Here is a 12,048-nt window from a genome sequence, read left to right on the forward strand (position 1 = left end):
CCGGAACTTGTGGTTCAGTGCGTACATAGCCATGTGTAGCTTGAAAGTTTCTCGATTTTTGAACATCATACCCACAGCCACTTTCTTGGTCTTGGTCAGCCCGTCCCCTGTAATGTTAGTGGTATTATCTTAGATTAACCTGTCACCATATTTAGTTACGTGCTATTTAAATTCATATCCATCTACTAATTATATTAGCAGATACCATCAAATTTGGTTACAATTCATCTTACCCACAAACACAGCATCCTCTAAGTTTTCTTCCTCGCTTTCTTCTGTCATGAGGTCATTATTATCCGAAGAAGGACACGCCAATGTGAGCGCGAGTTCAGACCCACCTTCCCAGTTGTTTCCCGTCACCTTTTCTTTTCCTTTTTCTTCACTATTCCCTAAACTTAAGAGTCGTTGGGTTCACATGTCCCGCAGATCCAAAAGTAACAGCTGCATGACCAAATAACACTCACATTTACGACAAATATGTTGTTTGTTATTTTCATTACAAGCAACTATTGTTTTGTGTACCTTTCACTGGGATCATTAAAGCAATTGCAAGTGCAGCGTCGAAGCTACCCGAACCCATGTTAGTTTCCTCATCGTCAGCAAGCCTAATGATTCCCTCGACCGGTGTAGCTGCATTCATTGGAATGTTGCTGGACCCTACAGATGAATGTCCATCACTGCTGAGTGCTATGGTGTTAAGTGGGGCTTCAAAGGTTTTCCTCATCAGCTGTGCCTCTAGTTTTGCCGCCAATTTCTCCAAATGCATCAGTTCTTCCGGTGTGCAGATTTCTTGTAAAATTTTGTAGCTACAGGGAAAATAGTCTCTGGAGAACAAACCTGACACATGAGGAAAAACTGTCAGAAAAATACGTAAAGTTACCATACCAAATACCAAAGACGTAAGATTATTCTTACCTCAATAATCAAAACTCCCAAAAGTTAACAGAATAGTTGGTGCCGCTACAGACTGCGATGGGCCTCCAACATCAAACACATACCTCTTCTGGAAATTGTACAAGTTAACAGCATTTGTGTCTATTGTGACAAACAGTGGTAACTCTGACACCTCCACTCGAACAGCCATGAATACCTCCACATCAGAGTTTTTCAGAATATCGACTGGTAGCGTCGGTAGCTCCGTTGGTACCAACATCCAGTCAGGAAACTGGTACGTCAAAGCAGCAATCTGTTTCCCCATCCATCTGGTATCGAGCCCTAACATTGTTCAGCAAGCCATCGAAGCTCCCATTTTCATGAACCATGACACTGTAGATTAATTTTTCCCTGGTTATCAACCTTAAAGCTCCATGACCCAGCTTCCGTTTTCTCCCACACTCCCCGAACTAGCATAATAAGTCTTCCAACCATCTACAAATCACAATCAAAACAGTTAATATACAACATTACATCCATCATATATATATATATATATATATATATTTGTTTGCTACTCTGTTTTATTTTGATATAAGCAAAGATTCAGCATTAATTGTGTATTGCACAGAGAGACGAATTAAGTCAGCTACAAAAGGAATATATTGAAGACCAAAGAAAAATGGTTGTATCTTTCTCGACTTACTCAAACTAGAAGACAATTTTTACTTTTGGCTTTTATCTGGCTTTTTTCTTGGAGGCTGATAATTTCAGAAGAGTGGACGATACCTCTTTATATAGAGGATAAAAAACCCTAATAACATGTATATACATGCATACATGTTCATGTCATATACATCAACAAAATCTTCCAAATACAGCATTAAATGTAGCTTCAGGAGCAGTAATATTTTGTGTTGTGCAGAAGCCTACGAGCAGACCTATACCTTCGACAAGAACCTAAAACGACAAATATTATCTTCTATAGTGTTATTTAGTTTAAATCAAAAATAGGGGCACAACTTAGGGAAACTCGAACCAAAGGTGTTTTCCCACCATTTCGAATTTGAATATTTTCCCTAATTCACTGCTTTTCTCTTTTAGCAAATTTTGACTGGTCTTGCCTTTTGGGTATATATAGCAAATTAACTCTTTCACATAAATATTTAAGTTAAATTACTTTGAATCCGTATAATATGTGAAATAAAAGATTAATATTCCAAAAAAATTGATAACCCATAGACATCTCTAATATCACTCTAAATTTCACTCTAAAATAGAGTTTAAAGCAAAATTCTCTTCAACTCTATTCTGTTTTTTTTTTTTTACTCTAGTGGAGTTAGAGTAAAACCCAACTTCATTTTGGTATTACTCTAAAATGAGTCAAAAATGATATTATACATTTAGAAATGTTGATAATAGTACCAAACAAAGCCTATTTTTACCCAAAAAAAAAACAGACCCTAAAGTACAGAGAAATGTACAGTACATGAAAACCACAATTAAAAAGAAACTGTGGTTACAAGGCTGGGTATTGAAATATAGGATATGATATGCAGTGTCGTGCCTAGCTTTAAAGAGGCCTAAGGCAAATTATAACATATGTATTATTATTTTATTTTATTTAAATTTGAATTTGTATTTATAGTTGATTTATTGTTCATATTATTATAGTTTTTTAAAACAAAATCTAATTTTAAATATCATAACACCCTTGTTCTAGTTGTCTCTCAAATATATATATATATATATATATATAACTACATAATATTTGTTTACTATACATAACAAACAAAATCATGTATCTTATATTTTTGGTTAAAGTTATAAAAAAAATATGGCTCTTAAAATTAGAAAAAAATTTGGTGCCCTAAGACAATTACCTTTTTTGATATATATAAGGCAGATATGGCAAGTTACATACGGTCATCTTTTCCCAAAACTATCGACTCGAACTACAACTTGTGCCAACAAGAATCACATTTTCGTGAGTCTGCCAACTTATGCCATGTCATCTAGAGAGCAAGATAATAGAAAGATGAATGACTCAACATGAACAGGCTGGATCCTCGACAACTTCAACCAAAATCTGTTACCAGAAAGACATGCCTAAAAAAGTAAATCAGAATAATTGAATGGAAATACCTAAAAAGGTGAGTTAAACTTGGAGATCCTCAAACGAGTACCCGGAAATATCCTTTCCATTTTTCTATATTCAAACCCTTGAAAAAAACTCATGTCAAGGCCAAAATAAAAACCATCTGTTATTCAGAAATGTGACAAAATGAAAAGGACTAGTCAAAGGGTATAGAGAAGAGCAATATGTGGGATGTCCAGACCATGCAGCTCTAAAACCGTCGAGAAACATGTGTACATTGCATTACCGAATAGAATTGTTTGATAGCTGGTCAGACACGACAAGCAAGGCACTAGAGTACTCGTACGATCGTCTTCTTAGAGGATCAAAATCCAACGCAGTATGACCCGACCTATATATTATACTCGGGTCATGTATTTTCTATATATATTTCATTCTCTCCACACACGCAACATATTGATATATACGACCTGATATACTACTCGAGTCATGTATTCGCTATATATATCCCATCCTCTACACAAAGAAAGAGGATGAGAGAATTCATATAAATTTTTAAGCTTATTTCATATATTTTTCTCCTCACGTATACACTCTAAAAAATACTTAGCCTTCTTTTAGTTCTCGGGATCTAGTCTCACTCTCTTTCCGGCCATTTTACAGTCGTTACTTTTAAAACTATTATCTTCTCTTTTTAAAATTCAAATTGCCTAAAAGCATCTCCATTGGTGAGATACTCTAAAAATATCTCAAAAATGTAATATTAATATTTTGAGAACAAATTTTTTTGAAAAACCCATCACAAATTTTACCTTCCTTGGTTAGATATCTACTAAAATATCTCATCTATATAATATTATTAATTTTGTAAAAAATTATATTTTAGTGTAGTTAATATTAAAAACTTAGGTTAAATCTTATCTTAAATTAAAAAAAAAACTTTTATTTTTTATAAAACATATTCAATTACATCTTCAATATATCTAATTATGGTAATTTAGTATATTTATTTATATTATCTATAATATAAAAAGTATTACAATCATAAATATTAATAATGTTAACAAAAATATTAATACTACAATACATTACAAATAAGGATTTATAAGATTTCTTATAAATATTTATAAGATTACTTATAAGGTTATAAGATTAATTATAATGATTTATAATCATACTTATAAGGGTTTATAGCATTATAATTAATTTGTCATTGTCTTGTCAAAATATCTATATTGGATTGATTTGTCATTACTCTATAATGTTAAGTTTATTTTACAAAAAAACCAAGCTTTTGTTAATTTCATTTGTTGTTTTTTATCTTTATTTATGATATTAATTATGTATTTTGAATTTTAATTGTTTGTTAAATTATTCTATGTTTGTTTTCTATATTAAAATTATATTTTTACGTTTTTATTTATGAAGTTAATTAAAGTATATCATTTTATATAATTTTCTATTTAATTGTAATTTATTAAAAACTATGTTCAATATTATTTTAAATTAGATTTTTTCATTATAATGTAACTTTTTAATTATATTATTTATAATTTATTGCATTATTAATATTATTTAATTATATTAATTAAAATATTACTAATTTATATTATATAACTTTAACTAATATTAATTAAAATTATTTTAATATAAAATTTAATCTTATGCATAATAGATATTGATAGATAGATAATTTAACTTTACGATTTATAAAATTATAAAAATAAAAAATAATAACATTTAAACTATTTACTTGTATTTTAAAGTGTTGGATATATGATTTATATAAAAAAAAGAACCATTTAAAGATTCACATGTGTCTAATAAGAGGAGTTTTCAAGAAGTTTGAAAGTTCTCAGTTGAAAACTAGTTCTCATTTTTTTTTCTAATTTTTTTTTCTTTATTTTAATAGCTTTTAAAGTTGAGATAGCTATTAAGATACCTCCAATAAAAATGTTCTAACGTATGACAAATATTTTGCAGATCCATCTTCTTTTGAACTTAATTCCACTTGACTAAACTTATTCTCTCTTGTTTATTGTCTTGAATATCGGAGAATCCTCAGAAAAGATTATTCATAGTGTTTTTTTGGGCTATAACATACTGTTTTTTACACAAGAGACTTGGTTTCCTAGATAACAAAAACCTCGAAACATTAACATTATTTTTCTTTTTTCATTTTTTCTCAATTATCTTACTACTATTTAATGAAAAATATAGTCTAATGCCAACTTACCCCGGCATTTAGTTCTCGAGATCAATTTCCAAATTTTCTTTTATAGTATCGCTGGCGGCAGAAAACAGACTCACAACAGGAACTCTTACGCAATGGTGGAATGTCTGCTAGTTCTGTGATGAAACCTTAGAAAGCAGAGAATATCTCTTCTTTGCTTGTCCTTACACAAAAGCTATCTGGAAAGAGTTGGTTGGAGACCTTATGGGAACTGATTTCACATCAACATGGTCGGAGCTGATAGCTTGCATTACACAGCCTCCGCATAATGCAGTCATTTCTTTCATTCTGCGGTATATCTTTCAAGCCACTGTTCATACCATTTGGTGCGAAAGAAATCGCCGCAGACATGGAGAAAAGAGAACGCCGAAGGAGCTTCTAGCAAAGAGGATTGACATCATAATAAGGAACAGACTAAGCACACTGAAAACAAATGGTGTAAGGCGATTTGAAGATGGACTTTGCATCTGCTTTGCTACAAGAAGGAATCCACCACCCTTTTAAAGTGTTAATCAGTTTTAAAAGCTTTTCAAACATTGTTTAAAGACTAAAGTGTTGTAAAAAGTCTTTTTTTTTGAATAAAATTTAACATTTTATAATTCTATTCAAAATATATATATATAGTAATTACACTTTTTGACAATAATTTCGAAAAATTATATATATATAAAGCTGTCATTTGTTATCACGTTAAAAAATAAACTATTGATTTTCATCAAAAACCATATTACGTTTTTTTTGTTCGTACCATATTACGTATATATCTTGTTACTAATTTATAGTAAAATTAATATTGAAAAAGAGTAGGTCGAAAACAAATAAAAGTCGCAGGCATATCTTCAAAGATAAGCAAAATTCTAGGAATTTAATCGATAAGTAAAGGGGTGGATTTAAAATTGTAAAAACTATTAGGGGCTAAATAACAAAAACAAAAACAAAAATTTTCCTGTTTATCTTAGGAAATCAAAATTGTACTGAACCGAACCTGTAAAGGTCGACGACGAGATAAAAAGAAGGAGAAAATATCTTTCTTTTTTTGTTCAAATCAAACAAAAAAACAAAAGCGTAGGAAGTTGCCGAGAGAGACGAGAAGATGCATTGGGTTAACGCGCTCTTATCGGCGAGGATGTTATCCTCCGTCGGAAAATCTAACGGCTTAGGAAACGAGACGATCCCTTTCGGATCGTTATGGTGGAGCATCTACGCCGGAGTCTCTTGTTTCCTCGTCCTCTTCGCCGGAATCATGTCCGGTCTCACTTTAGGTCTCATGTCTCTCGGTATCGTCGATCTCGAAATCCTCCAACGCAGTGGCTCTCCAAGGGAGAAGAAACAAGCCGGTGACTCTTCTTCTTCTTCTTCATCCTCGATTACTTATCTTGAATTGCTTAATTATTAAAAATCCTGATTTTTGCTTGAATTCTCGGAATTTACTGTTTAATTTTGCCTTCGAATGATTGATTTCAGCTGCGATTTTTCCGGTTGTCCAGAAACAGCATCAGCTTTTAGTCACATTGCTCCTCTTCAATGCTCTTGCAATGGAGGTAAATCTCGAATTCAAAGTCTCTCTTGTTTATGCTATTGATGATGATGATGAACAAGGTCTCACTTGTTTTGAAATTTGCAGGGACTTCCTATTTACTTGGATAAGATATTCAACGAGTATGTTGCAATCATCCTCTCGGTTACTTTCGTTCTCTTTGTTGGAGAGGTACGTTTTCTTTGTTCTTCTCTACCTACAAAGTTTAGGTTTTTTTGAAGGCTTTTCACTGATTTGAACTTTGTTTTTTCAGGTTATTCCTCAAGCTATATGCTCTAGGTATGGATTAGCAGTGGGAGCGAATTTGGTCTGGCTTGTCCGCATCTTGATGACTCTCTCGTACCCGATATCTTTTCCCGTTGCAAAGATGTTGGATTGCGTGTTGGGACACGGTGACCCTTTGTTTAGGCGAGCTCAGTTAAAAGCTCTTGTGTCCATTCACGGCGAAGCGGCTGGTAAAGGAGGTGAGCTTACGCATGATGAGACCACAATCATAAGTGGAGCACTTGATTTGACTGAGAAGACTGCTCGAGAAGCCATGACACCGATCGAATCGATCTTTTCCTTGGATGTAAACTCAAAGTTGGACTGGTGAGTTTGGTTCTCTGAATGTTATAGTATTATATCCTGTTATCTCATTGTTCATATATTGTTTCACCGGTCATGTATATGGTTATTTGGATTCTTGATTCTGAAACTATCTCCATACAACTTATTTGACTCTGTATCCTAAACTGATTGGCTTGTGGTTATATCTCCCAGGGAAGCTATGGATAAGATTCAAACACGAGGCCACAGCCGCGTTCCTGTCTACTACGAGAATCCCAAAAATGTTATCGGACTTCTCTTGGTAGGTGTTGTTGACCCTTTTTCAAGTTTGCATTTTTTTTCCAACGGTGGCTTATCATGTTTTTGCAAACTCTAATCAAGAAAACTCTTTTGTTTGTTAGGTGAAGAGTCTCCTTACAGTTCGTCCTGAAACAGATACCCTTGTCAGCGCAGTTGGTATACGCCGCATGCCAAGGTATTTCCATTGTTATTATGGCTGCTCGTTTTCCCTGCGCATCTCTGTTTAGAACGCAAAGTTCTTATTGTTGTAAATGCCTAAACAGGGTTCCGGGTGATATGCCTTTGTATGATATACTGAATGAGTTTCAAAAAGGGAGCAGTCACATGGCTGCAGTTGTGAACGTTAAGGGGAAAAGCAAGGGACCTCTTTCGACTTTGCTTGAAGAAAACACTTTCGAAAGCAATGCCCCAAGTAATGACTCTGAGTTGAAGGCACCTCTCTTGCTAAAGCGGGAAGGAAAGCAAGAAGATGTCATTGTCGATATCGACAAGATTAGTCGGCAATCTTCGTTACCAAACAACGAGACCGGTAGGAACGGGTTCTCAGATACGTCAGAGGAGATTGAGGATGGAGAAGTGATTGGTATCATCACATTGGAAGATGTGTTTGAAGAGCTTTTGCAGGAGGAGATTGTGGATGAAACAGATGAGTATGTAGACGTGCATAAAAGGATTCGTGTGGCGACTGTAGCAGCAGTGGCCATCTCATCATTAGCTAGAGCTCCTTCTGGCCGGAGGTTACTTGGCCAAAAGGGAAGTGTAAGTGACGACAATCTCTTGGAAAAAAACATGTTTAAGTGAAAAAAATGATGTGTAGAGATAAGAACCGGTTTTGTGTTTTTGTAGGGAGGACCAAAAACGCCAAAGGTGTCCTCTGCTCCCAAAACAGGATAAACCAATCGGAACGATGATTTTTTCAGGTGTTCAGTTTTTTTTGGCTTGAGATGTGAGTAATAAACAAGGTTTTTAAAAACTTAGATCAATTCTTGAGCATATACATGTAGGTATAAGATATGATCTACATATACATTAAAACTTGTTTTACTCGGAATCTATTCATTTGTATATTCTTTTTTCGTATCTCCCTTTTCCTTTCATAAGTAAAATAAAGCCAGTGTTCACATAAAGTGGTTACATACGTACGTTTTGGTCGATGTCTAGCATCCTTAGCACACAGAAAAGTTTTTGGACGTGATTTGGAAATATTGATACAATGAACTAATTTGTTCACTATGTGGATTGTGTAACTAGTATTAAGAAATTCATTCAAATAACAATGTTCAGGCAAATTGGTTTACCATTGCGGTAAGGAATGTGACTTCATTCTCCATGATACATGCGCTTAGGAAACTGACTTCCTCTGAATCCCCAGCACATCCACTTACACTCAAGGTCATCAATCGAAACGATGGCAAAAGTTACTTCAAAATGTTAAGCTTGTTAATGTGAAGGTTCTGGTTTCATCTATGAGTGTAGCACAAAAGGATGTTATTTCAGAACCCTATGATTACCCAGGCCATGAACATAAATATTTTCAGGTTTTGCCAACAAAGTTGTCCTAAATTGCATCTAATGCGATTTCATAATATGTTTCGATTGTGTTACTTTACCATACAATATATGGCAAGGTATAAGCATGACAAACAATTTCTCACACATGGCTATGGAGATGAGCCAAGTAAACGAAATTGGTGTGAAGTTTGTAAAGAAAATTTGCCTTCAGACAGAAAATAAAGATTTTATAAGTGCAATTGATGCTACACCACTCATTCATGTTAGATGTTTACTCGGAGATATTAAATGTTTACTCGGAGAAGACATGTATAAAACATCGAGTTGTACTATCAAACCCTTTTATGGTATTGATAGAAAGATTTTCCCAACAAATACTATGTCAACGAAGACATCACTTTATCCTTGCATGAATTTGTATTTTTTTATATATATAAAGAAAAAGAATTTGAATTTATAATCTATTGTGGATTTAGTTTCAGCCCTTTTTATCCTCAATAAGCTAATTCTTTCGTTTGAATCGGTCAAAATTTTAGTTGTTATGTTTTGATGGACAAGTTTTAGTGGACAAACTTTGATTGACAAAACACATTATGAACAAGTTTTGATGGAAATGTACAAAAAATACCTAACTTTCTATAAGTGGTAGATCCACAAAATTTATAAGAAATCGATAGAATGAGTAATAGTAACTCTATTAAGTAAAAAAAAAAATTGTAAAATTATAGACAAAAAGAAAACATCGATCAAAACGTTGACAAAAGTCTATACAATTTAAAGACTAAACAATTTATCACCCTTGATGATGGGGTTTAGATGATTAAGTCGTTAATGGCAGCAGATTTATACTATAATACCCTTTTGTGGTTTTAATATGTATTTTTGACCTATTTTTAACCTATTTTGAATAAAATCGGTCACAATTTGAGTTGTTAATGTTTTGACTGACAAGTTTAGTGGACAAACTTCGATTGACAAGTTTTAGTGGACAAACTTTGATTGACAAAACATTATGAACAAGTTTTGATGGACATATTCTGTTACTCACGAGTTTTGTAAGAAAAAAACGATAGAATGAGTAAAAATCCCAACTTACAAGCACGATTTGTTCTGTTATCACAAAAAACGATAGAATGAGGTTTGAGGGGCTGGCCTCCGGTCGATGCTCATGGCAACTAAGATGAGAATTCTAGTTTTTCAGAGTTATGGCAAAATGCTCCTAGATAGGCGTTTCGGCGTGTGATTGCTGTGGTCTCATTTGGTATTGTTCGGTTTAATTTTCTTTAATCTCTCGAGCCATTTTTCTTAGTCTTTTGTTGTGAGTTGCTGCTTATTTGTCGTTGTTTCGTAGTTTTTGTTTAATCTGCTTTTTTTGTTTTCCATGTAACTAGGTGTTTAGCCCGCGACTTGCGCGGACCAAAAGTTTTATTGAAACATAAAATAAAATTTTATGTCATAAATCAAAAATAATTAGATCAAAAATTTGATACATACAAAAATTAAAATAAAGCTAACCTATGAAAGTAATCATTGTCTAACATTAAAAACTTTAAAATCAATACTAATAAATGTATGAAATCAATAACCACCAAACTAAAAAATTAAATTAATATGAATTATTCATCTTTTTCTCTTTTTATCTTTTAATTTTTTATTTTTATCATTTTATTTTTTCTTTCTTTTTTTGTCTTTTTTTTTCTTCTTTATTTTCTATGTCTTTTTTTACTTTTTATTCTGCTGGTTTTTCTTTTTCACGTTTTCTTCTTCTTATTCACATCTTTTCCTTTTTCCTCTCATACATCTTTTGATTTTCTTCTCTTCCAGGTTTTATTCTCTTTCTTCTTCTTCTTCAATGTTTTATTATTCTCTTTCTTTTTTTTTCCTTTTTCATTACCATCGTCTTCTTCGTTATCACCAACTTCCTATTCTTCTGGTATTTTTCGGCTTTTACCTCATCTTCATATTCTTCTACTTTCTCTAATTCCTCAACTTTTAAGGTTTTCATCCAATTTTTTCTCTTCCCTATCTTCTTCTTCTTCTACTTTGTCTTCTATTTTATTTTATTTTTCTCCTTCAACAGATTCTTATTCCTCTTCTTCCAATTATTTTTCCTCTCTCCAAATTCTTCATCATATTTTAAAGATCTTTGTCTTATCTATCTTTTTATTCCTCTCATGGTTTTTATTTTCTCTTTTTTAGTTTTTTCCTTATATTTTTGAGTTCTTTTTTATCGTTATTCCTTTTCAAATTGTTCTTCTTTATTATCTTCATATTTTTTTTACTTCTTATTCATCTGATTTGTCTTCCTTTTTTCATCATATTTACCTTTTTCTACTTTGTCTTCTTCATCTTCTAGTTTTCTTCCATTTTATTATATTTTTCTTTCACTTCCTCTACTATCTACTGGTTTTCTTTTATGACTTCTTTTTCTGATTATCTTTTTTCTTCTATCATTTAATTTTTTTTGTTCATCGTCTTCGACTTATCCGACTATTTTTTTTATCTTATTTGTTCACTGTATTATTTTTTGTTCATATTATCGTTGTTTTCTTATTCTTCTCCTTTTTCTTTATTTTTTAGCTTTTCTATTCTTTGTTTTTTCCTTCTTATCTTTCATTGTTTTTGACTATTTCTTATTATGTATTGTATTCATCTTCTTTGACTTCTTGATTTTTTTTCATTCGGTTTTTTCTTCGTTTTTTCTGTTGATTTTTTTTGTTTTATTTGTCTACTACTTCTTCTTAGTTTTATTTTATTGTCTTTGTATTCTCTAAATTCTTATTCTTCAACATCTTCTACTATTCTTCTTCTGGTTTTATTAGCCGTTTTTATCTTCTGTTTTTTACTTTTTCTTGGTCATTTTTGTCCTATCCAAACTTTTTTTTTTCTAATTTTTGTTTGTCTTTTTCGCATCTTTACTTTCTTCTTTTTATTTTCTTTTTCATC

At 32.3% G+C, this 12,048-nt stretch overlaps 1 protein-coding gene across 1 annotated transcript; it reads left to right on the plus strand.

The window, feature by feature from the left end:
• Positions 1 to 6,191: 6,191 nt before the first annotated feature.
• Positions 6,192 to 8,668, plus strand: LOC18029487 (DUF21 domain-containing protein At4g14230). Its single transcript, XM_006414700.2, has 8 exons — positions 6,192 to 6,541; positions 6,669 to 6,745; positions 6,829 to 6,912; positions 6,995 to 7,332; positions 7,504 to 7,591; positions 7,692 to 7,765; positions 7,854 to 8,349; positions 8,437 to 8,668. Exons 1-8 carry the CDS (start codon positions 6,298 to 6,300, stop codon positions 8,482 to 8,484), a joined length of 1,449 nt encoding a protein of 482 aa, XP_006414763.1. The 5' UTR covers positions 6,192 to 6,297; the 3' UTR covers positions 8,485 to 8,668.
• Positions 8,669 to 12,048: the final 3,380 nt, after the last annotated feature.

This window comes from Eutrema salsugineum, unplaced genomic scaffold, assembly GCF_000478725.1.
Source record: "Eutrema salsugineum unplaced genomic scaffold, Eutsalg1_0 scaffold_1, whole genome shotgun sequence".
Lineage (NCBI taxonomy): Eukaryota > Viridiplantae > Streptophyta > Magnoliopsida > Brassicales > Brassicaceae > Eutrema > Eutrema salsugineum.

Bases quoted from the DNA above. Each gene is read 5' to 3' on its own strand.
- LOC18029487 (XM_006414700.2), top strand. From the start codon at position 6,298: ATGCATTGGGTTAACGCGCTCTTATCGGCGAGGATGTTATCCTCCGTC. The intron at 6,746-6,828 runs GTAAATCTCGAA...TGAAATTTGCAG, and splicing joins TCAATGCTCTTGCAATGGAG to GGACTTCCTATTTACTTGGA. The intron at 6,913-6,994 runs GTACGTTTTCTT...TTGTTTTTTCAG, and splicing joins TCGTTCTCTTTGTTGGAGAG to GTTATTCCTCAAGCTATATG.